Source organism: Solanum dulcamara, chromosome 2 (assembly GCF_947179165.1).
Source record: "Solanum dulcamara chromosome 2, daSolDulc1.2, whole genome shotgun sequence".
Lineage (NCBI taxonomy): Eukaryota > Viridiplantae > Streptophyta > Magnoliopsida > Solanales > Solanaceae > Solanum > Solanum dulcamara.
Window position 1 is genome coordinate 78,145,163 of NC_077238.1, and position 26,598 is coordinate 78,171,760.

General features: G+C 37.7%; 2 protein-coding genes and 1 pseudogene across 6 annotated transcripts; all 3 read left to right on the forward strand.

Moving 5' to 3' along the window:
• Positions 1 to 311: 311 nt before the first annotated feature.
• On the forward strand, positions 312 to 2,596 carry LOC129877736 (expansin-A8-like). The gene is made up of 3 exons (XM_055953265.1): positions 312 to 503; positions 1,135 to 1,441; positions 2,173 to 2,596. Exons 1-3 carry the CDS (start codon positions 350 to 352, stop codon positions 2,474 to 2,476), a joined length of 765 nt encoding a protein of 254 aa, XP_055809240.1. The 5' UTR covers positions 312 to 349; the 3' UTR covers positions 2,477 to 2,596.
• Positions 2,597 to 4,886: 2,290 nt separating this feature from the next.
• LOC129880851 (uncharacterized) lies at positions 4,887 to 20,378 on the forward strand. 4 transcript variants are annotated; one of them, XM_055955079.1, is made up of 8 exons: positions 4,887 to 5,269; positions 15,351 to 15,399; positions 15,480 to 15,582; positions 15,670 to 15,765; positions 15,853 to 15,927; positions 16,858 to 16,927; positions 19,080 to 19,187; positions 20,079 to 20,378. In XM_055955079.1, exons 1-8 carry the CDS (start codon positions 4,919 to 4,921, stop codon positions 20,151 to 20,153), a joined length of 927 nt encoding a protein of 308 aa, XP_055811054.1. In that variant the 5' UTR covers positions 4,887 to 4,918; the 3' UTR covers positions 20,154 to 20,378. The 4 variants fall into 4 exon arrangements, with proteins under 4 accessions (XP_055811054.1, XP_055811053.1, XP_055811055.1 ...); XM_055955078.1 differs by lacking the exon at positions 20,079 to 20,378 and adding an exon at positions 19,349 to 20,054; XM_055955080.1 differs by lacking the exon at positions 19,080 to 19,187.
• Positions 20,379 to 20,888: 510 nt separating this feature from the next.
• LOC129880852 (superoxide dismutase [Mn], mitochondrial-like) lies at positions 20,889 to 24,893 on the forward strand (annotated as a pseudogene). The gene is made up of 6 exons (XR_008765505.1): positions 20,889 to 21,347; positions 22,599 to 22,645; positions 22,725 to 22,852; positions 23,019 to 23,075; positions 24,063 to 24,140; positions 24,496 to 24,893. The product of XR_008765505.1 is annotated as a superoxide dismutase [Mn], mitochondrial-like (transcript).
• Positions 24,894 to 26,598: the final 1,705 nt, after the last annotated feature.

A 26,598-nucleotide genomic window follows, 5' to 3' on the forward strand; every position in this document is an offset into this window, starting at 1 on the left:
ACTCTTCGTCTCAAAATATTTATCACACTTTGCTTCTCGAGATTCAAATTACATTATATTTTTTTTCAATATATAATTAATATAAGTATATACGCAATTTATAGCACCTTTTCGACTATTTAAATTTAAAATAGTAAATTAATTTAATTCTATTTATAATTAAAGATTAATTAATTAAATTAATTCTCGAGAAATGAAAAATATTATATATTTGAGATGGAGAAATATATATTATTATTGTATATAACTCAACCCTCAACTATATATAATAGCTAGCTGTTGCCACTTAATTAATTGGTACTCTCTAACATTAATAATTACTTTGAAAACTTCTTCTTCATCAATAATAATGGCATTTTATTATCCTCTCTCAACATATTCCATTTTTTCTCTTCTTCTCATCTTCAAAAGCTTGTGCTTCAATGGGAGTTTTGGTGATAATGGAGGGTGGCAAAGTGCTCATGCTACTCTCTATGGAGGGGGTGATGCATCTGGTACAATGGGTATGTCTAGACTACTTTAATTTAAACATCTAATGATTTGTCATAAGTTTTTATTTTTTAAATTGCGTGTCAAGTCAAATAATGTCACATAAATTAGAACAAAGGAATTACTTATTATGCAATAAAGATTGTAGGCGAAGTGGTAAGTACACCTCTACTCTTAATCAGAACTCGCAGGTCCGAATCCTCAAAATAAAAAAAGCACATCTGATAGGAAGTGGTTTACCTCCAAAGTAGATCTTTTTTTTCAGTCTCTCAACTAAACAATGAGTACTCCTGATTACGAATTTGCAACAATTATTATGGTAGAATAATAAATATTTTTACATTTTTAATCAGACGTATTGCATTCCACTTCTGAATATAAAGTCGTATCTGATAAGAAACACACTTTACTTTTAAAGTGTGAATTTTTGACTCAAATCAGGGTTAGTCGGACTTAAAATTAACCGAGGATTTATTAGAAACAGATAGAGAGGTAGAAGTAAGTTCTACATATTTCCTAGACCTTATTAATGAAAACACACTGAACATGTTATTATTGTGGTGTATAACTAGTGACTCATGACTATCAAAGTATAATACTCAAAAAAGTCTTTTAAAATAGTACTAATGGTTCAAAAAATTGTAGGGGGTGCTTGTGGTTATGGTAATTTGAACAGACAAGGTTATGGTACAAACACTGCAGCATTAAGTACATCCTTATTCAACAATGGCTTGACATGTGGTGCTTGCTACCAGCTTAAATGCAACAATAATGATGCCAAATTGTGCCTTGGAGGAACCATAACTGTCACTGCAACAAATTTTTGTCCTCCAAATCCTAGCAATAATGATGGTTGGTGCAATCCTCCTTTGCAACATTTTGATTTGGCACAGCCTGCCTTTTTGAAAATTGCACAATATAAAGCTGGTATTGTCCCAGTATCTTTTAGAAGGTAAACTTAACTTCCTTATTACTATATGACAGTATTTGACTAACTACAATTTAACTTAAATATATTGAGATGTGCATATCTCACTTTTTATAAGAAGATATGATATAATCTAGTCATACACCATAACCTTGGGACGGAGGAAATAAAATTAAATAATATTCAAATATAAAAATTTAATATTCTCATTGAGACATGCTATAAAGAAAATAATATCACCTTATGATGAAGTGACAATTATATTTGTGCCTAATCTAATAGCTAAGATCGAAAAATCTGTACAGGATATCCTATGTAAAGTCCTTCTCTTTCAATTTTGGTTTAAAATTGGCCATGTATTAGCATATGATATATACATGGGTTTGCGATGTATTCCACTAAAAACCAAGCCATTGGCATTGACCCAGAGAAAGGTGATAAGGATCCAGGAAATGGTGAAGTATGTGAATTGACTCCCTTTATTATTCCATCCGTACGTTTTTGGTAAACGTCCTGGGAATATCATTTTGGTAGGAATTAGGAAACACTCCCCCAATGAGTAGCGTTCTGGTGCGACTTTGAATTAGTTGAACATCAAAAAAGGATATCAAACATCAGATGAAAAACCAAAAAAATATCACATAAGATAGGAGAGAAGTAATACAAATTAAAGACTCTTCTTGCTTAAGGTAGTGCATATAACTATAAGTAATTTCTATTGGTTGATATGTGGATTTTGTTTAATTTTTTGACAGGGTACCCTGCATGAAGAAGGGAGGAATAAGGTTTACAATAAATGGACACTCCTATTACAACTTGGTTTTGGTGACTAATGTTGGTGGTGCTGGGGATGTTCATTCAGTTTCCATTAAAGGTTCTAAAAATGGATGGCAATTAATGTCAAGAAATTGGGGCCAAAATTGGCAAAGCAATTCATATCTCAATGGCCAAAGTCTTTCATTTCAAGTGACCACAAGTGATGGAAGAACTATCACAAGCAACAATGTTGCACCACCTAATTGGCAATTTGGACAAACTTTTGAAGGGGCTCAATTTTAGTTTTCCGCCATCTGAATAGCGCCTATCGTCCACTTTCGATCTTATTTTTAAAAAATAGTCATTATAATGGAGTTTCAAATTTTACAAGCTAAACTCTATGATAATATTATAAACCTGGAGTTTCACCCGTAGAATTTGAAACTTACATAACCGTTATTTTTCTACTATAGAAAAAATGGTTATTTGTGAATTTTATCTCTTTTCACCACTTAAAAAAAGAGCCCACGAAAAAAAGAGAAGGCATCAAGTTTTTACATACTGATAGTGTACAAAATTGTATTGCTCCTATTAAGAAATAAATACTTATAGTGAGTGCGGTTTAGTAACCTAAAAATAAGACAAATAATCTATTGTACTTCTAATAGACTACAAGTTGCATTTATTCTATAAAATTATTTTATATTATCTCTGTATATCATTTAAATCAATATGTACGTGGCACAAAACGAAATACATTTAAGAGAGTTGATATTATGTATCGTTAAATCAATAATTCAGAATAACAATTAAATTTGTATTCAAGAATCAAACACATATTCTCTTAACTTGACTAAAATATTATATTCATGGTGTTAGATGATTTGGTAACAAGAATAATTGAAATAATAAATAAAAAAAAATGAATTACAAACAATAATCAGAAGTGGATCTTATTGAGTTATCTTTGATAATTGTAGGTTGAAAGATTGTGTGTAGTGCATGTGATGAGAATTAGGGCTGTTCAAAATCGTCCGCTATCGATAATCCAACCGCAAAATTGGCTTATTGATATTGGATTATCGGATTAGCGGATGGAGAATGACTTTAAATTTTATAATTAATGGCTTATCGGTGCGGAGGATGGATTACTCAATTTTGTTGTTGGGTAAACCGTTAACCCATTAAGAATTTATTATAGTTTATTATAATTTATAAACCTAAAAATAAACCTTAATAGGTCAAGCCCATTTAGTTAAATAGGCCAAGCCCAAGACATTAGAGTTTAGACAGCAAGTCAGGTCACTATATTACTATTACTATACCCTAATTTTATTTACCTAAACGGTTAAACCTAAATAAGAGTATAAGGTCTCTTATGTCTCTGTCTCATCTTCCATTCTCTCATTCTCTCATCTACTGTCTCCGGTGAAATTTCGCCGTGGAGACAAGCAAGATCACAACGCCACCTCCACCTCTTCTCGTTCCATCCTCCTCTACTCGCAACGTTTCGTTAAGCAAAACTCCGGTGAGCCAACATTGATAGCAGCAATCAACTTTGATTATTTCTGTTAATATTATGTCAGTTATACATTTGGAAATTCTCTGTGAAGTTTTCTACTGATGGGCGAGAACTTGTTGCTGGCAGCAGCGACAGTTCAATATATGTTTATGATTTTGAAGCAAAAAGGCTAAGTCTCCAAATTCCAGCTCATACGGTATTGTAATATTCTTCTAGTGATAGCAGATATGGCTAACAATCCATTTTGGTATCATCTTCATATAATGTTATTTTTCCATGTTTATCTTCTCATGAAATCTAAAAAGAATTTGGATGTTCCACTGAATTAGGTACCTTGAAATAATGTTACTGTCATCAGGTGATTTAAATATTATGTGTGCTATATCTAATTAGATAGGAAAGGGGGTGTGGAGGACACGTATTAGGATAATATGTTAGTAGATAGTGTAGGGTTGTCTTGCTGGGTATGTTGTTGTTGTGCTTCCACAAGAAAAGAAAGATGAGCAGAAAGCTGTGGACACTGCATTGCTCAAGGCCATTGAAGGAATTCATGAATTGAAGGCGTATTTGTCTACAAGGTTTTCATTAAAGTCAGGCATGAAACCATATGAGCTTGTCTTTTAAAGGAAGAACATGAGCTTGTCTGTTGAAACTGATTTTTGGTAGTACTATTTTTCTGTTTTTCTGTTTTCTACGGTTTAAAGGAAGAACATGAGATTGTCTGTTTTCATTTCTGTTTTCATCTCTATATTGAAGCTACATGTTACCAAGATGAGTGTTAAGTTGTGTTTACTCTTCTAATCTTCTTGACTGCCATGGTGGCTAACTGGCTGTAGCTATATATGTATAAACTGTGAGGTTTAAGTGGCGGGTTGTTGACTTGTTGTTAATCTGTTCACATATTGCTTACCTGAAGTAAATGGCAGAAATTTTACATGTTACCACCGATACACCGTCCGATAATTCCTAATTCGATACCAAACCAACCGATATTTTATAAGTTGGCTAACAGATTAGTACTTTTAAAAGTCGATAACCGTTAAGTCAAACCGTTAAGCATAATAATCCATCCGATCCGCCTGATAAGCAACCCTAATGAGAATCTCGTGGATTTAAAAGTATTTTCTTCAATTTCACATAATTTAACGATATTTTTGACCATTAATTTCTTCAAATGTTCCCACTATAGACTCCAAAGTCCAAAGTGGCAATCAAGTAGACAAATGAGTCACAAACTCTGTTCAACGCTCTTTCGAATACGATTTCTCTCTACCCATAATACCATTCGAAACTTCCAAATCTCACGCCTTCAAACTTCCAGATATTTCTACACACTGAACCCTACTACTGCCATTCACACTCTCATCAGGCCTATTTCCGTCATTTCGATCAATCCGCAGTTTATCGCCGTCGGACGAAGCAGACGATCGACTATCGCCGGCGTTTCAACCATGGCCAGCCGCGGTGGAAACGGAGGAGATTCAGTTACGTTTCAGTTAACTCCGTCGAGCTTGTTGAAGATTCAGAAGGGTGATATTACTCGGTGGTTCATAGACCGATCCTCTGACGCTATTGTAAGTATCAAGTGTCTCATTGAGGTGAATCATTTCTAATTTGAATTTTTCAATGTGTATTGCTATCTGTTACTGTGCTTGTTTTGTATTTTGCTGTTTTATTTTCTCTCAATACTGCTGTGGATACTTTCTTTTGAGCCGAGAGTATAGCAGAATCAGCCTCTCTACCTCCACAAAGGTAGGCTTAAGGTCTGCGCACATCCTACTATGATATATACATCCTATTTTGCTGTCTTATTTTCTCACAATCCCGGGGTAAATACTTTTCTTTTGAGTCGAGGTATCCGAAACAACCTCTCTACCCCACATAAGCCGGGCTAAGGTCTGCATACATCCTACTCTCTCCATACGCCACTTATGTTGTGATTTCTAGTTTATATTTAGCTGAATCATTTCTAACTCTAAAATGTTCTAACTAAATTTTTTGATTGATGTTATGAACCCACATATGCTGTCTGATTCAAATCTAAATGAGTATCTTATTAATATTCAATCAAAGTGCAAACTTAGGTGGATTTAGTTTTTCAGCTTTTCAAAATTTTGTTTGATTGTAGAGTTTCTTTGAAAAAGGAACTTCCTTGGTTTCAATTTATGTGAAAGAAATACTTTTGAATTTCGCGATCTTAAACATAATGAAACATAACATTTATGTAGCTATAAGACTTTTGAATCTTGTTGTCTTAAATATATCATAACTAGAGGTGGAGCTAGGATTTTTAGTTTTTGGGTTCCGGAATACAATTCTTTTTGATTATTGGGTTTTGAATAGATTATTTATACACATTAAATGAAATTTTAGAATAATTAAGTTCAACTTGCTGCGTATCAGCTCCGGTATTCTTCAAGTTCATCAATCTATGACAAAATACGATTGCTGCAATCTTTGTTCTTCTTCCTAAGCGTCTTTGAAGGCGCCGGCCATAGTCACCGGTTGCTTTGCTAAATTTCTGGTGATCACTTTTAGATCTCCTCTCACTTCCCGATCATACTGTGGCTAGTCAATCCAGCAAACCTCAATCTGTTTATGATTTCACTGTCAAGAAATTTTTCACCATCCGCTCGATTTGAGAAGGGAGATCTGCAATTTCAGATCTGAAATTTCAAAACTTGTAAGCAAATCTGCAATTTCAACATTACTGTGTGCAAGATTCTTCTTAGAAGGGAAAGATGAAAAAGTTTTTCTGGCGTGAATAGTGTTTTCCGGCGGCAACCAGGTTCATTACAACTTGAGTTGGTACCTCCGGTTTTCATATCTATTCTTTGTTCATACACTTGTAGTTACATTTTGCTGACTTTAGACCTTTGAATGATTTATTAGTTCATACGCGTTTTTGTGGCTTTGGATTGTGATGGTAGACTAGGGTCATGTTCTCGTTTAGGAACGGGGACGGGGACGAGGGTAAGGAGAGGTAAGTGGGTTAAAGGAGCGTCTAGACTGAGAGTAGGTTCTTGGAACATTGGGACGTTAACGGAAAAGTCCATAGAGCTAGTTAAGATTCTAAAGAAGAGGAAGATTAATATAGCTTGTGTCCAAGAGACCAAATGGGTAGGTCCTAAAGCTAAGGAGATAGACGGGTATAAGCTTTGGTTCTCTGGTAGATCTAAATATAGGAATAGGGTAGGCATTTTAGTAGACAGTGATTTAAGGTATCAGGTGGTGGAGGTTAGGAGAGTCACTGGTAGGATGATGTCGATTAAGGTGGTCGTTGAATGAATTACGTTAAACATTATTAATGCTTATGCGCTGCAAGCGGGCTTAGGTGAGAAAGATAAGAGGCATTTTTGGGAGGATCTGGACGAGTTAGTGGGGGGCATATACCGCCTAGTGAGAAGCTTTTCGTGGGAGGAGATTTCAATGGGCACATTGGGTCTATTTCGGGAGGGTATGATGATGTGCATGGAGGCTTTGGCTTCGGGGACAGAAATGGAGGAGGAGTTTCACTTTTGGATTTCACAAGAGCTTTTGGGTTGGTGAAAGCCAATTCAACAACAACAATAACAAGCCTAGTATAATCCCACCATGTGGGGTCTGGGAGGGTAGAGTGTACGCAGACCTAACCCCCACCTAAAAAGGTAGGGCGGCTATTTTCGAAAGACCCTCGGCTTAAGAGAGAAGAACAAGAGAGGAACAACAAGGAAACAAGACAAAGGTCAGATAGAACCAAACATATCGAAAACAATATAAAAATATGAATAATGAGAGCGAGAAAGTCAGGGTAGGACAGACCGGAAAGAGAGGAGCATTAACTACTATAGATAAATAGGATACTAAAGTATACCGGACCAACAAATGTAAGCAGTAATCAAATGCTGAAATCAAATGTTAATAAACAAATGAGCAAAACTACGACTACTATGGTGAAAAGATAAGCCACCTAGCCTACTATCTTAATTCTAGTCCTCCAAAACCTCCTATTTAAGGTCATGTCCTCGGTGATCTGCAACTGTGCCATATCATGTCTAATCACCTCTTCCCAATACTTCTTCGGCCTCCCTTTGCCCCTCCTAAAACCGTCCATAGCCAACCTCTCGCACCTCCGCACTGGAGCATCTGTGTCTCTCCTTTTCACATGCCCAAACCATCTCAGTCTCGCTTCCTGCATCTTGTCCTTCACCGATGCCACTCCCACCTTGTCTCGGATATCTTCATTCCTAATTCTATCCATCCTAGTGTGCCCACACATCCACTGCAGCATTCGCAATTCCGCGACTTTCATCTTCTGAACATGAAGTTTCTTGATTGGCCAACACTCCGCCCCATACAGTAAATTCGGTCTAAACACTACTTTGTAGAACTTGCCTTTGAGTTTTGGTAGAACTTTCTTGTCACACAGCACTCCAGAGGCGAACCTCCATTTCATCCACCCTGCACCAATACGATGTGAAACATCGTCGTCGATATTCCCATCTTTCTGTAAAATAGACCCAAGATACTTGAAGCTTTTTTTCTTTTGAATGGTCTAGGTACCAAGCCTCACTTCTCCGTCAACCTCACGCGGCAGGCCACTGAACCTGCACTCCAAGTATTCTGTCTTGGTCCTACTCAATTTAAATCCTTTAGACTCCAACGTCTGTCTCCAGCCCTCCAGCTTATCGTTAACTCCGTTGCGAGTCTCGTCAATCAAGACTATGTCATCCGCGAACAACATACACCAAGGCACCTCACCTTATATTTGTCTCGTCAATTGATCCATCACCAGGGCAAATAGAAACGGGCTAAGAGCTAATCCCTGGTGCAACCCCATCGTAATAGAAAAGTGCTCCGAGTCTCCTCCTACCGTATATGTCTTTAATCGCTCTAATGTTCGCCTCCAAGCATCTCCATAGGACCTTTTTTGGCACTTTGTCGTAGGCCTTTTCTAGGTCAATGAATATCATGTGTAAGTCCCTCTTTCGCTCCCTATACTGCTCCACCAAATTTCCTTACAATATGAATGGCTTCTGTAGTCGAGCGCCTCGGCATGAATCCAAACTGGTTCTCTGAAATAGACACACTTCTCCTCACTCTCGTTTTCATCACCCTTTCCCACACTTTCATAGTGTGACTTAACAGCTTGATACCTCTATAGTTGTTGCAGGTTTGAATGTCTCCCTTGTTCTTGTACACGGGAATCATTGTACTCCACCTCCATTCTTCCGGCATCTTTGATGTCTTGAAAATGACATTAAACAACGCAGTCAGCCACTCCAATCCTACCCTACCTGCATTCTTCCAAAATTTCCCAAGGATCTCGTCAGGTCTGGTCGCTCTTCCCCTGCACATCCTACGAATAGCTCCCTTAACCTCCTTAACCTTTATACTCCTACAATACCCAAAGTCACGACGCTTATCCAAGTGCTCCAAGTCTCCCAACACAAAGTCTCTGTCCCCTCCTTCGTTCAGGAGTTCGTGAAAGTATGACTGCCATCTCTGTCTAATGCAGGATTCCTGTACCAACACTTGACCATCGTCGTCCTTGATGTACTTCACTTGATCCAAGTCGCGTGCCTTTCTCTCTCTCTCGCCTTGGCGAGCTTAAATAGCTTCTTATCCCCACCTCTGTCCTCTAGTTCTGCATAAAGGCGTTCAAAGGCTGCTGTTTTAGCCGTCGAAACTGCCATCTTATACTTTTCCCTGTTCGTCCACTTCTCTTCATCATCCTTGCTATCTACCAACTTCATATATGCCTGCTTCTTTGCTTCTACCTTTCCCTGGACTTCTCCATTCCACCACCAATTCCCTCGGTGCCCACCACGGCGGCCTCGTGAGACCCCCAATACCTCTCTAGCTGCTTCCCTAATGCGGCTGGCCGTCCTATCCCAAATACTGCTCGCATCCCCCCTACTATCCCACGCCCCCATAGCCATCAGCTTCTCCCCCATCTCTAGGGCACTAGACGGAGTCAAACGACCCCACTTAATCCTCGGTCGGTCATCCACAACCCTCTTCTTCTTCTTCTTTCTTATCTCTAAATCCATGACCAATAGCTTATGTTGGGTTGTAAGATTCTCACTTGGTATGACCTTGTAGTCCTTACAGAGGCTTTTATCCTCTTTTCTAAGGAGCAAAAATTTTATTTGCGTCACTGCCCTCGAGCTACAGAAGGTTACTAAGTGCTCCTCCTTCTTCGGGAAACTCGAGTTGGCCACCATTAATCCAAAAGCTTTTGCGAAATCCAGGAGTGAGGCTTCTCCACCATTCCTGCACCCGAAGCCAAATCCTCCATGCACCTCGTCATAGCCCGTCGAAACAGACCCAATGTGCCAATTGAAATCTCCTCCTATGAATAGCTTCTCAGTAGGCGGTATACTGCCCACCACTTCATCCAAGTCCTCCTAAAAGCGCCTTTTTATCTCCTCGTCCAACCCTACTTGTGGCGCATAGGCACTAATAATGTTCAAGATGAGCCCTCCAACGACTAACTTAATCGTCATCATCCTATCATTGATCCTTCTAACCTCTACCACCTGATCTCTAAGCTCGCTATCTACTAAGATCCCTACCCCATTCCTATACCTCGACTTGCCCGAGAACCAAAGTTTGTACCCGTCCACTTCCTTAGCTTTAGGTCGTACCCATTTAGTCTCTTGGACGCAAGCTATATTAATCTTCCTTTTATTAAGAATCTTAACTAACTCTATGGACTTTCCCGATAAAGTCTCAATATTCCAAGACCCTACTCTCAATTTAGAAGCTCCCTCAGCCCTCTTAGCCCCCTAACCCTGGCCCTCGATCTCAACCGAGAACATGACCCCAGTCTACCATTCGCTCACTAAAGCCAGAATGCAGATATACGCTAGTGAAAGGATAATCTAAGATAAATGAAGGATCAATAGTAGAGCACAAGTTAGCAATAGTCTAATAGCAGTGAGATAGGTAATTAATTAGGCGGAGCAAGCAAAATTTATAAGTCTAAAATACAGAAAATGGGCTTTTGGAGGTACCAACTCCAAGTAAATAAAACCTGTTCACTCGCCGAAAACATTGTTCACCTCCAGAAACTGCCGAAATACCTGTGCAGAAACTGCTCGAAAACCTACTGGTGGGGGATTTCTGATCGCAGGCAAAGAGGAAAGAAAAAAGAAAAAGAAAAAAAACATACAGAAAGAAGGAAAGAAGAGAAGAAGAGGGAGAACAGAAGGGAAAGAGAGAGATCTGGTCGGAAATACTCTTCGCCAGAGATACTGATCGTCGGTGACCGTTTGGGGAGATGGTGGCCTGGGGGTGGAGGGGTGGGAGGTGGGAGGTGGGGTGGGGGCACTTACCATTGGTAGAAGATGAGAGGAGAGAGAAGTAGCGAAAAGTAGGAGACTTGCATTAAATATAATAATAATAATAATTCAAGAAACTAAAAAGCCAATTCGAGTTTTCTAAAGAATGAGGACCACTTGGTAACCTTTCTTAGTTCGGTGGCTAAGATTCAGATAAATTGTTTTACTCCTTAGGAAGGATGATAAAGGTCTGTGCAAAGACTGTAAGGTCATGCCAAGAGACAACCTTACAACACGACATAAGCTCTTGGTGATGGATTTAGGGATCAAGATGACGAGGAAGAAGAGGATCGGGGATGATCGACCTAGGATCAGATGGGGGAGTTTGACTATGACTAGTGCCCTGGAGATGGGAGAGAAATTGAAGGATATGGGGGCCTGAGATAGTAGTGGGGATATGACCAGTATTGTGGGATAGGACGACTAGTTTTATTAGGGTTGTAGCAAGGGAAGTGTTGGGAGTTTCGACAGGTAGTCGTTGTCGGCATTGAGGGGACTGGTGGTGGAATGGAGAAGTGCAAGGAAAGGTGGAAGCAAAGAAGATGGCGTATGTGAAGTTGATAGAAAGCAAGGATGAGGTGGAGAAGTGGACGAACATGGAACTTTATAAGATAGCGAGGAAGGAGGCGAAGTCGATGGTTTCGACGGCAAAAACGGCAGCCTTTGAACGCCTTTATGCTGAACTAGAAGAGAAAGGCGGGGATAGGAAATTGTTCAGGCTAGCCAGGGCGCGGGAGAGAAGGGCACACGATGTGGATCAAGTGAAGTGCATTAAAGACGAGCATGAAAAAGTATTGATAGAGGAGACCCTCATTAAACAGAGATGGCAGTGATACTTCCATAAACTCTTGAATGAAGAAGGGGACAGAGACATTGTGTTGAGAGATTTGGAACATACAAGGAGGCGTCATGATTTTGGGTATTGCAGGAGTATTGAGGTCGAGGAGGTTAAGGGTGCTGTTCGTAGAATGCGCTGAGGAAGAGCGATTGGACCTAACGAGATTCCTGGGGAATTTTGGAAGAGCGAGAGCTTGGTAGGTTTGGAGTGGCTGATTAGGTTATTTAATGTCATCTTTAAGACGACAACGATGCCCGAAGAATGGAGGTCGAGCGTAATGATCTCCCTATACAAAAACAAGGGGGGGATATCCAGAACTGCAACAACTATAGAGGTATCAAGCTTCTAAGTCATATTATGAAAGTGTGGGAAAGAGTGGTGGAGATGAGAGTGAGGAGAGGCGTGTCTATTTCAGAGAACCAGTTCGAATTTATGCTGGGTTGCTCAATTACAGAAGCCATCCATCTTATGAGGAGACTAGTGGAGCAGTATAGGGAGAGGAAGAGGAAGAGGGACTTGCATATGGTTTTCATCGATCTTAAAAAGGCTTACGATAAAGTTCCAAGAGAGATACTATGGAGATGTTTGGAGGCTAAAGATGTACCTGTGGCATACATTAGGGTGATCAAGGACATGCATGAGGGTGCCAAAATCAGGGTACGGACAGTAGGAGGGGACTCAAGAGCACTTCCCAGTTGTGATGGGGTTGCATCAAGGATCAACTCTTAGTCCGTTTTTATTTGCCTTGGTGATGGATGGATTGATGCGACAAATTCTAGGTGAGGTGCCGTGGTGTATGCTTTTCGCGGATGACATAGTCCTGATCGATGAGACTCTTAGCGGAGTTAACGCTAAGCTGGAGGATTAGAGACATACCTTGGAGTCTGAAGGGTTTAAGCTGAGTAGGACCAAGATAAAGTGCAAGTTCAGTGAGACACCTCAGGAGGTTGGCGCGGAAGTTAGGCTTGGTGCCCAGGCCATCCAAAAGAAAAGTAGTTTCAAGTATCTTGAGTTTATCATGCAAGGCAGCGGGGAGATTGGCGATGATGTCACACATCGTATTGGGGCAGGGTGGATGAAATGGAGGCTCGCTTCCGGAGTGCTATGTGACAAGAAGGTGCCACCACAACTTAAGGGCAAGTTCTACAAAGTGGTGGTTAGACCGGCTATGTTATATGGGGCGGAGTGTTGGCCAGTTAAGATCTCTCATGTTCAAAAGATGAAAGTTGCCGAGATGACAATGTTGAGATGGATGTGTGGGCATACCAGGAGCGACAAGATTAGAAATGAGGCTATTTGGGACAAGGTAGGAGTGGCCTCGATGGAAGACAAGATGCGGAAAATGCGACTGAGATGATTTGAGCATGTGAAGAGGAGAGACACAGATGCCTCAGTGCGGAGGTGTGAGAGGTTGGCCATGGATAGTTTCAGAAGAGGTAGGGGTAGACCGAAGAAATATTGGGGAGAGGTGATTAGACAGGACATGACGCAGTTACAACTTACCGAGAACATGACCTTAGATAGGAGGATGTGGAGGATCCACATTAGGGTAGAAGGCTAGTACATAGTCTCGTTATTCTTCCTTATTAGTAGATGCATTAGCGAACTATAATTTCTTGTGCGCTTGTGCGCTGATTTCTGCTATTATCTATTACTTTATGTAGTTTGATTACTCTATTTTATCTGTGTCGCTTACGTTATTTGCTTTCCCATATCGCTTTGAACTTCTTAGCCTTATCTGACCTCTTTTTATGCTTTTATTGAGCCAAGGGTCTTTCGAAAACAGCCGTCCTACCTTGGTAGGAGTAAGGTCTGTGTACACTTTACCCTCCCCAGACCCCACGTTGTGGGATTTCACTGGGTTGTTGTTGTTGTATTAAATGAAATTTTAATGCAAATGAAGGGTTTGAACCTAAGCTACTGGTTCTGCAGAACCTGTTCTGCCCTTGATCATAACATTTGTGTAATTATAATAGCTCGTCAGTGTATTAAATATGGGAATTAAACTATTGAAAGTCTTGGCGGAAGTAGTCTCCCTGACTACATTATAACCCTTGAGAACAATGGTGATCTCTAGGAAGGGTGTTGTTATAAGGCCAACAGTAAAAAGGAGGCAGTGGGTTTGTTAGGTTAGTTAGGTTGTTAGCTAATATTAATAGGGAGCAGTACACCTACATAAGCTTTAGCTTGTAAATCTAGTTGCCTAAATATATTCTTGTACATTTTGTATGGCTGTGAAGAGCTACAATGCTTTCCCTCTTTCTACCTCTGGCATTTTCTCAGTTGACCGTGGCTTCTCAAGCTCTGCTCCTGGGTTCAGTTTACCGAATCCTCGAGTTCCTTCCAATATTTCTTGATCTTGGTAATCTAGAGCAGAATAAATACAGAGAATTCATATAGTCAGTCCAACAATTTTGGGTTTGAGTGATTGATTAAACACTGGGCTGGCTCTATGTTAAAATACGAGACTGAATTTCTGACAGCTTTGAATCTTTTGTTGTATTCGGTTTATAATTCAATGTTGAGGCTGGAATGGTCTCACTTGTTTTGGTACCACTTGTCGTTTTAAGGCATCAAGAAGATGCTTAACAAACATTTGCATGAAAAAGGGAAGTGTCTACTCATGTACAAACGCTAGGCTACAACTAAGGAGGAGACACAATCCAAAGGAGTTCACAGTAGATACAGGGCTTCAATTGAGCGGTACCAGTGGTCTATTGTATTTCTATGTGCCATGTGCTTGTGCCTGGCTTTGAAATGAAATCAAATGCTGCTAAGTTGCCCAAGAGACTTTTTGTCTTGAAATGAGGGTTTTGCTTTGAAGTGTATAATATGTTGTGATGTTTAAGTCTTTGGCCACATTCTTATATGTTTTGTTTTTTAGAGAAATTTAATCTTTCATTGAGAAAAAGTTGAAGATCAGATAGTACCCAAGAGTGTGGCCTAGTGGTCTGTGAAGTGGTTGAGAGCCATGAGGTTTCAGGTTCAAATCCCAACGAAGACAAAAAACACTAGGTGATTCTTCCCATTTGTCCCAACCTTAGTGGACAGAGTTATCTGGTACCTATTGCTAGTTTGAGGTGATAGATAGCCCGTGAAATTAGTCGAGGTGCACGAAAGCTGACCCCGACACCATAGTCATCCAAAAAAAAAGAGTAGAAGATCAGATAATGAAACAAAGCAGGTTGGCTATATCAACAGCTTACCCAACTGAATAATATTAACTTTAACCTTGTACTCAGCTTGACTTCAGATTTACTCGTTTGTGAATATCAGAAGTACTTTGGATTCATTTGTGAACTATAAACAATTTAAGCACAATAAAAGAGGAACGCAGAACCCCTATGTATTTTCAAGAAATAAAATATCCAATGGACCTTCTCTATCAAGGCTGATGATATTTTTAGCTCTGCTTATGATATATTTGATTCTGTCCATCCTTCATGATATTGTGTTTGATTGTAGCATTATCTTTGCACTATTTTTATACAGGTCAATCCTGCGAATGAGAGAATGTTGGGTGGTGGTGGTGCTGATGGAGGTGATTCTCTAATTTACTGCTGAAGTACTGCTTATTTTCCATGATCTATGTAGTCTAATTTCATTTTTTCCCATTTCTAGCCATACATCGAGCTGCTGGTCCAGAATTACGAGATGCATGCTATAAAGTACGAGAGGTACATCCTGGAGTTCGCTGCCCAACAGGAGAAGCAAGGATCACCCCGTATGTGCTCAGTCTTAAATGCTTTAGAACGATAAGTTTTTGTAGTATGTTGACAGTAAACTTACATTGTGGTGGGGAATATTGCAGAGGTTTCAGATTGCCAGCTTCTCATGTAATCCACACTGTTGGACCAGTGTATGATGCTAACCCAAATCCTAAAGCCTCTTTGACAAATGCATATAGGTTTGTGAATGATTGTTTAATATTTCTCGTAAATTGGTTTTGTTGTCATACCTTATTTGATTCTCTTTTCTGTTAAATATACTGCAGAAATAGCCTGCGTGTGGCAAAAGAGAACAACGTTCAGTATATTGCTTTTCCTGCCATATCATGTGGGGTCTTTGGGTGAGTTCACATGGATTAACCATGCATATCAAGTTTGTAGGAACTTGAGCTGATTTAGCTATGCTTGTTATGGTTATTGTCAAAGCTAAATAATCCACCAGCTATTGAGGATGAAAGAAGCATATGTTGGGACTACTAAAGAATAAGAGCCTGTTTGGATTGGCTTATTTTAAGTGCTTTTATGCCGAAATAGCTTTTAAGCACTTTTGGAGTGTTTGAGTAAATTAAAAAAGTGCTTATAAGCACTTGGTTTTAAGCTAAAATGATAAAAATAAGCCACAAGCTAAAACCCAATCCAAACAGGCCCTAAGTTACTGCATTACCTGACATTTCATTACCTAGATAATGGTTGCCTAATTTTTTTTAATGCTCTGTAGGGGGATGACTCCAGTGAAAACTGTTGCTATAGCGAACTTACATTAAGAAATGAATCCAATTGTTATGTTATTATCACAGCTTACTAATTCTGTCTTCTGAATCTTTCTTTTTTCATTTTGCCACTTGAAATTAGCTAACCCCTATTTTTCTTGGCGCATTAAATATGTTGTCAATTCCTTTTTCTGTTTGTTTCTATTGTGTGTCATGCACTAAATTCTGCACAAATATATTTCTATATCCTGATGATTTACGTTGACTGTTGAATGAGAAAATTCGTTTAATAGTCCTCAATTTGAGCATATCACAGAACTAACCTTTAAAATATAACTATGTTTACACCTTTCTTATGCTACCAACTGTTAAATATTGCCACATGGTGCATATGATCATTTGGAACTTCCATTTTGAGAGTATTACCATTGCTAATTTGTTTGCATGTTAGTGAGCTGGGAAATAAGGTTTTGCAGTATGCACCTTTTAGGAGCAATATATAATCTTACCTGCTATGGATGGTTTCCCCTGCTTAATCTTCATTTTTTTTGTACTCAACAGATATCCTTACGGTGAAGCTGCCACTGTCGCTATATCTACTGTCAAAGAATTTGGCAGTGACCTCAAAGAGGTATTATCTGCTTATAATTTTGGTTGCTCAGAACTTGATTGCCAATATAGGTCACATATTTGTTGAGACTATAAAATACTTTATAGTGTTCTTATCTTATGTTGGTGAAATTGTTTGCCTGAAGCAGAAATATTGTTAATGGTAGATGTGGCTCCACAGTTGCTGATAGTATATTGGCATCTTGTTTCTAGTTTTCTCTTTTATTTTTCCTTTTTGCTGATAAATATAGATAGCAAATTACTTGCTTCTAGACTGTACCCAAGAAAGTGATTGTATATAATGAATTGTAAAGGCTCAAGCCCTTCATGGAACAGACAAATCATCTTCACTGCCATACAGTATTCTTTCCGAAAAATATGAAGAAGTTTGAGAATACGCTCGTAATATTTTGGAGTTAATTTTCCCGTGGTCCAACGCTCTGAATCTCTTTCTTTTCTATTAGAAGTTACAAAGGACGCATGGGACAACATTCTCTTAAAGAGTTTCTAGTTCTGGAATGAAGATGGCTATCTTTTCCCAATTGATTTTATAGCCAAACAATGAGACCAGAATTGGCCAACAATAAGCCACTACCTTAAAATGCTACCTGAGATAAATAACAACAACAACCACCCAGTGTAATCCCACAACGTGGGTCTGGGGAGGGTAAAGTGTACGCAGACCTTAAAATGCTACCTGAGATAAACCTGTTTTTTTTTTTGTTGGCGCCCAAGGGTGTGGCCTAGCAGTTCATTGAGAACTCTGAGGTCTCAGTTCAAAACTCAGCGGAGACAAAAAAGCACTAGGTGATTCTTCCCATTTATCCTAGCCTTGGAGGACAGAGTTACCTGATACCTGTTGCTGGTGGGAGGTGGCAAGTATCTCGTGGAATTAGTCGAGGTGTGACAAAGCTGGCCAGGATACCACGGTCATCAACAAAAAAAAGCCTGTGGTTTTCGCCCACGAAAAACTGGCTAGTGAAAAGCCCCCCTTGGTGTCTATTGGAATGTTTCTCTGGAGGATTGAACTTATTGAAATTCATGGAATCTTATCCTGTATGTCCTTCACTGCATAATGCTCCGATTGAGATGAATAATTTATTAACTAATTGAAGTATAATGTTCATAGTGTTACCATTTAAGTGTCACATGGTATGAGTTGTCTCTGGCATCTTCAACGCTATTATGTCCTGTGTACTGGACTTGACAACTTTCTTGCATACTTTTTTATGATTGTACTGGAAATTCTTTCGATTAGCTATGACCTTACATGGAAGTTTTGGAACAGCTTGTGTGCTCTTTTCAACTTGTAATCCCTTAGAACTAGAAGCTGCAGAATCTGCAGGATTGCTTAGCTGGTTAAAGTTTTTCTGTTGGGAACCACTTGGAGTGAGAAGGGAGAAAATGTTTTCTGTGGCTTCAAAAGAGATATCCCCCCAGGATGTGGAATTGAATACCAATAAGCAATATAAAAGAGCCATATCTGACTGTTGAAACACTGCAATTGCTTGAATAACTATTCTAGTTGTTCTTGCCCAGTGTTGAAGTGTGTGACTATCTCATCTAAAAGTTTAAGCTGTTACAGAGATCACACTTTTATTATTTCATTATATTTTCAACACGCCCCCTCATATGTGGGCCTGATTCTTTTTTTTCCATGAGCCAAACACGGGAAATTCTTTTTGATATGGGTGGCGGTGAGATTCGATCTCATGAGCTCTGCCGGCTCTGATACCATGTTGAAGTGTGTGACGATCTTATCTAAAAGCTTAAGCTGTCTGAGAGAACACATTATTATTTAATTATATTCTCAACACTTCGTACTATTACTTTGGTCTTTGATCAAGACATGTCTTTGAAAAAGTTGTTGGAAATCACCTGGTATCATTTTTAGATGAACTTGCTGAGGGACTTTTTGAAGGTGAGCAATTCTTGGTGGGTTGGTCATTTAGACTACCTCTTAGTTTGAAGTCGAGATGTTTTCATTGGAAAATGTCCATTGTACTTTTTCTTCTTGTTCTCTTTTCTGGCACACTTATGTTGTTGTTGAGAAAGGTAACAGTGTCATATATCATCACAAAGGTTATGCATAAACCATAGTAGTACATTTGAAAAGAAACAAAATAATCTCCTTGCTCTTCTTACAAGGGTTCTATGATATTTATGAGATTCAGCATCATCTAGGAGATGATCTTTGCACCATAAGACCAGCATGTTGTCGTGGGTTCCTTCAAAGGATCTGCTGTTTCTCTCCTTCCACACAATCCACCATACTCAAGCAGGTATTCTTCGCCACAATTTTTTCTTCCTAGCAGTACCTCCAGTATTATTCCAGCATGCCAACAGCTCTGTATTCTTTGGCATAACCTACCTGATTCCTTTAATGTTGAGAAGAAGTTGCAAAAAGTTGCCAAATCTGGCCAGTAACTATTTTTTATGACAGAAATCCCACCTGGAGTCTGTCCCTTTGGGCCAACCGCAGCCCATGAAACTGGGGCATGATGGGCCCTCCCTCTATCTTTCTCCTCTTATATAACAAAGTAAGTTCTCTTGGTGCAGGGTTCAAACCATGACGCAAGACATAGTGTCTCAATCTTTCCCAATTTAGCCGAACCCCTAGGGGTCAAATCTGTTCTGTAACTTCAGTGTTGGAAGAGATGATTTATGCTGTCAGAATTTTTATCACACAACAAACATTTAGAACAAAGCTAGAACCCTCTTCCTCAATAAATTTTCTGGAGTCAAGCATGCTTCCTTAGCTACTAGCCAAGAAAAAACATGCCATCTTTTAAGGCATCTTTACTTTCCATATTTCCTTCCTATGTCATCTGAATCCCTGTTGCCCACTGTGATTGAGTGTTGTATATCTGATTTTACAGTGTACATACCTTTTCATATTAATTTGACAACTTTACAATCTACATGTCAAGATGTGGAAAGAGCTGGTTAATATACCCTTTTCACCCCACAAATGATTTTTAATGCTATTCAAATTTGAACTGGTAAGCTCCTTTTGTAAATACAAAGGTGGTACCAAAACCAACTTTATTCTGAAAATAGAATGTATTTGAGCCTATCTTTGGTTGAATAACTATTTTGAGCATCAGTACATTTTTCTTTGCTTAAGATCAGGTCCTTACTGTTAGAGCTAAGAACATTTGTCATAATTGCAGGTACACTTTGTGCTATTTTCAGATGAAATTTATGATGCATGGGTGACAGCCGCGAATGAACAGTTAAAGAATTGATTAGTATGTTTCTGAGTATCTGGAAAATGAAGGTCGCGACAATGGATATGGGTGAAGTGTAACCTATTTGCTAGACTTTGTGAGCTTGTCTGAGATTATTTCTTTATAGTATATATGAGTTACAAATATATTGAATCTTTATGGTTGCTATTATTCGGAAGGTGTATGAGGTATTATTTAAAATACTAATAAAACAAGAAAACATGTTTGCCTTGCGATTGCAAATTGAGGCCTAAGGTACTCCCTCCGTTCTCTTTAGGGGTGATATATACTAAAAAAAATAGCTATTTTCAAATGAATTTTTTAGACACTCTTTTTTTGAAAATTTTACCCTTATTAATATTTTAATGAATCTGTTAAATCTTGTCCTGAAAACTAAATGAGAATATGTGTATCAAGATTACAATAACATAGTCTGTGGGGTCTGAAAAGGGAATATATGTTGACCTTACCTTATTTAAGAGGTTGAAAACTGTTTTTTGATAGACTTTTAAAAAGGAAATACGAATAAATTGAAGTGAAATCATAACAAAATATTCTAAATAGTTACTATAGTAAAATAACATAATATGATAATTGAAGGATGCCATTGCCCATGCACTACTACAATTATTAATATGGACGATTAGCAAGATGACACATTATTATCTACTCATCTTTTATCTTAATTTGAATCCTTCATAACTATCTGATCGTGTGGTCCGAAAACTAAAATTGCATATCTGCCTGGTATTTGCCAAGATTATGTCATTTAAATAAATAAAACCAAATGGGTTCGAACACGTGGTGTTAGAGCAACGATGCAATCTTTTCACCCATTGGACACATATAAAAACACACTGTAGAGTTGTAAGTTCACAAGCGTATCTTCTTCACCAGAGTTTTAAAGACGAACCAAAAGTCCAAAAATGGCTCTTCGAACCCTAATGACCAAAAGGACCTACGCCGGAGTGTTAGGGTTCCGGCAACAATTCCGTTACGTACAGACTTTCTCTCTGCCCGATCTCCCTTAAGATTATGGAACCTTAGAACCTGCCATTACCGGTGAAATTATGCAGCTCCATCACCAGAAACACCATCAGACTTACATAACAAATTACAATAAAGCCCTTGAACAGCTCCACGATGCAATCAACAAGGGTGATTCTTCTACCGTAGCTAAATTGCAGAGTGCTATCAAGTTCAATGGCGGAGGTCCACTTCTCTCTATTTCTTTGTGGTGTTTTTATTCTTTTGTTGCTTGTGTACATACCTGCCGCTATACATCAAAATTTGTTAGAAAATTAAAGATGAATAACATAGAAATTAAGGCTTCGAGGCATGAAAGTTTACTATCTTTCAAGAGTTATTGCAATAGATTTTCTATCAGGATACAATAAAGCCTGAAATTATATATGCAAATTGAATACGTTTTATTACAGATGACTTCATAGTTATATAATCTACGAGATGAGATTAATTTTATTTGTGATATTTTTCATCACTTTAAAATGGTTGCAAATAATGCCACATTAGTATTCTAGGAAAATATTTTGTAGGAAAACACTTTTGGCCATACCAATTGTTTTTGAGATTGTGAATTGCGGATGTTATTCTCCGATGACGGGATTCCGTCAGTAGGTTCCCTAAGATTTCTGTTTTTGTGATGTTTGATTGTTATTGTATCAACTCTGTTTGAGCTTCTCTAATAATAGATTGTCGGCATAATGGAGGATGATTAAGTTAGGTTGACTGGCGGTGTGAGAAGAGACTAACTGTGATGAATTATGTGAATACTGAATCTGAATGGATACAGAGGATTATTATAGCCAACACTTATTAATTTGGGATGTAGATGTAGATGATTGATTGATATTTGATTGGTTGTTGTTTCATCAATTTGCAAGAATTGGATTCACATTGTACTGGAAAATGTGACACAGAATTGAAGTGGGATGGTGAATTATCTGGGTAAAATTGATTGTATTACAATTAAGATTCATTGGTTCATTAACGTCAATTAAAAGAAAATTTGTAGGCATCATCTGCCTTGGGGATTACAAAATCAACTCCAATAAAACCAATGCCGTAAATTGAGTACCTAAATGGTTGTTTTACGTCCAGGAGAATGAGAGAAATGATTGTATATTCCAATAGTTTTGGTTTATTTTATGTACAAACGAAATTGAATCGTCCTAAAAAGAATTATGAGTTTGCAGAAGAGCTCTTTAACGTAAATATCAACTGTTCGGTTGTGATCAGCCTGGACCTTCCTTGGTTTTCACAACCCTGCTTATTTTCGTACTTCCAGTGGTGACCTGTAGTATAATCTTTCATGTCTTGGTGAAGCCATTTCATATGTCATGCTATCACTCGCCAGAAATATATTGCTCTTTCCTTTTGATAAGTAAAAGTATAGTGCTCTCTTATTTTCAAGTTAATTTTCTTGGCTGTATTTTCATGCAGGTCATATTAATCATTCAATTTTCTGGAAGAACATTGCCCCTACTCGCATAAGCTTACTTCCTCAGATACTTTTATCATTCGATTTTGCAGGTGAATAACTTAAAATTGAATTGAATTGAATTGCAGGATGGTGGTGGTGAGCCTCCAAAGGGTTCTTTTCGCTGGGCCATAGACACTCACTTGGGCTCTCTTGAAGCTGTAATACAAAAGATGAATGCAAAAGGTGCGCCGCTTTACAGGGTTCTGGTTGGGTGGTGAGTCTGCTTTTTGTTTCTTCCCTAGGGTTGTTTTTTCTTAACATTGGTTCTTTAATGGCGGCCATCATAATTTTTTTTGATGACTCCGAAAGGAAGGATGACAATCTGATCAAGTTTGTATCATGCCTTCTGTTTCTTTTTTACAATCCTTTTATGTATACAGTGGCTTGGTTTGGACAAAGAACTGAAGCACCTAGTGATTGAAACCACCTCAAATCAGGTGGTTTATGTAAATTCCTTCATAAATGAGCTTCCTCTTTAATTATTGAAGTTGTTCTTGTCTAGTTTATTCGTAATTCCACTTCTGTTGCCACTCAATGATTATGAAGCAACCAACAAAAAGGGAAAGGAAAAGGCACAAGACTGTTAATGACTTCTGCTGTTTCAAGTTTATGAACTGCACTCGTAATTGTCCCGCCTTGTCATTAGGTACTATATGTTCTATATTTTACATCTTGCACTGTTAAAAATAAATTATGTTAGCGTCTATATATGTTATTGTGCAAAGTCCCTAACTGTCTTCATAATGTCTTCTATCCCCTAGAATGCATAAAAAGGAAATGTGCCCCAATGATATTTCAGTCATTTCTTGATCCTCTGTCTAGCTTTCATGAGTGCTCCTCGCTGTTCTTTGTTACTTTCCAGATAACCCAGTGTACGCCAGAAATGTTTAAGACAAGCCCCATATCTGCTAGCTATAATTGCAGTGCAAGAAAGGATGTGATGGTGTTCTTCAACAATTTGAACACAAAGCATCTACTACATATGTCCATATCCCTTGTTTTTAGACTATCTTGAATGAAACACGCTCATTTGATGTTATCCAAGAAAACAGGCACTTTTGCTGGACCTTTACCTTTTTAAATAAATTTTCCATGTGGCTGGACCTCCACTTTTATTGAATCAATCGGTAACTCATAACAGAATCTAATTCCATGAGACCACCAGTTCTCCAAATTTCGGTTTCCTCAGAGATCAGTGAAATTGGGTTAAATTAGTTTATTTATTTGGAATTTTCTTTGATCACATATATATATGTATCAGTAATCTGCACCATGAGGCGTGGGATTGTGCACTGATTAAGTCTTAATGTTTTATATTCTATGTCAATTGTTTACATGATAGGACTGCATTAGAAAGTAAATGTTTCTCGACATGCAGATTGATGCTAGTCAAGGTTGCATTCAAGCTATCTACTTTTCTGCAGGATCCTTTGGTTATTAAAGGACCAAACTTGGTTCCTCTTTTGGGCATTGATGTTTGGGAACATGCATACTACTTGCAGGTATAATTACTAGACTGTTACAGCGCTATAATAGCCTAAACATGATATTATGCCATGAGAACATTCCATGTGATGCAATGAGTTTCTGTAATTTTGTACCTTTCTCAGCTTCTCGGCTAAGATTAAGTGACTTCCCTATGTTTTCCAGTAAATCGTGATTAGTATTGGTACTCATTCCCTATGAATATTTTGCTTCTCCTTCGAGGTTAAAAACTAGATGCTCTTTGGTATTTGATACATTGACTAAAGATGTCTGTTTGCTTGCAAAATTCTTTATATTGGACAGACAAATAATTGCATGTATTCTTGAGATCAAAAGTTATCTAACAGCTTGTTTTTGCTCTTCATAATGCAGTACAAAAATGTGAAACCAGATTACCTAAAGAATATATGGATAGTCATGAACTGGAAATATGCTGCTGAAGTTTACGAGAAAGAATGTCCCTGAACTGAGATCTTTGACGCGATACAGAGGACATGTCCCGTGTCTGTACAAATTTTAACGCGAACTTAGTGCTTACTGTCGTGCGAGTGGTCCTATTTGTATGATATGTAGTAGCTGGTTGATGTACGTACTATGTGGAAACTGAATAAGCTACACTGCAGCTAGTTGTTACCAATTTTCCTGTGCATCCATTTACAGTAGTTTGTTTAAGTACGATAAGTCGATAATTGGTTGTTTACTTTGTTTAAGTACGTTAAGATCTCTTTATAACAATCATCCTCTATAATTATATTTCACTATAACAATTACGTTTTATGTTATAATTATGTTGTTACCAATATAGATGATCAATAATCAAGTGTGTTTGTCACTAAAGTTCATGCAATGATTCACTAACATAATATATGTCTCTATTATAATTACTAAGTTAGCATGTTCATATTTTATTCAAAATTACAATGATTAACATGTATTAATAAAAAATATATATGTCTCTAAGAAGAAAATAATTAAACATTCTCTTCTCTACTTCCTCTTCAATAAGAAAATTAATGGCTGGTACAAAGAAAACAAAATCCAGTTTATTGTTATTCATAGTTTTGTTCTTATGGTTGGTACTTGTTGGACAATCTGTAATGGGCTGGGCCAGCCCAATAACAAGGAGAGGAACAAGGCTCAAGAAACTTGTTGATCAGAGATTTGAAGAAATATTTTCAGAGGATAATAATAATAATAATAATATCAAGGCTAAAGAGGATTATGGTGGAGATGATAATGGATTTGATAATTTCTATAGACAACATGAAGATATTCCAAGCCCTGGTATAGGTAATTGAAATGAAAATATCATATGGTGGTATCAGAATCAATTTGCGCGTATCTTAATTAATTTTATCAGATACCTGTTATTTAATACCGACTTCTTGAAAATACATTCTATTATGAGTATACTTAAATGTTTTGTATTGTTTTATTTCTTTTCCACATGTTGTGTATGGTAAGTTTGGGGATTTTCACATTCAGTTCTTTTGTATCGGATGTTCGGATGTTTCAAAAGGCTTTTCTGTAACCGTAAACATTTGTCATTTCGATTATTTTATTCATAAACTAATTTTTTTCTTTCTAATTTCAATATGGCAACAGAGGAGTACTGTACCTTTTGTGGTTGCCAGAAGAAATAAGAGATTGTCTTACATTTTGTAAATAGATTAGTGTATCTGCTAATAATTCATATTAACCTCTATTTACATCATAGTAGCAGCCGTAAATGCTTCATCTGAGATTTTTTATAATGGGTGTGTTTGGTTTGAAGAGAAATGTTCTCCAAGGAAAATGACTTTATATATATATATATATATATATATATATATGTAAAAAAAATAATTTTTACTTTTTTAAATATTTTTTTTATGTTTGATAAGTAAATTGATAAGGTTGTCTTAAGAGATGCACTCTAGTCGAACATTATGAGAGTGAGAGGGGATAGGGTGGTGGAAACAAGGTGGTGTTGGGGAAGGGGGGAAGCGATGGGGCAAGGTGGAGGTTGCCGATCAGAGGATAATGAAGATACAATCAGTATGAAATGTCATTTATGAAACTTATTTTTCCTACTTACATTAGAGAAATTACTTTTCTGATTTTTAAGATCCTCAATTTTTCAGAAAAAAATATTTTCTAAAATATTTTAACCAAAAATTGGTCTTCCATACCTAACACATCCCTAAATGAAACCTAAAATATAAATTAATTATCTAGATATCCTTTCTCCATTAGGCTACCATGTATAACAATTTTCTTTTGCTTTTTCCCCTCTTTAATGTTTTATTGGTAAATTATAATTATATGATATATCACCACAATTACACAAAGCAGCAAAATTGTCAATTAGCTTAAAGAGATGCTTGTCAAGGGGATTATATTTTTAACCATATTTTTTGTTTGTTGTCATCAAGAAAATGCCTTCCACTAAGCAATCAAAGAACAAGTCTTTAATTTAACTTTTATATTATCTTA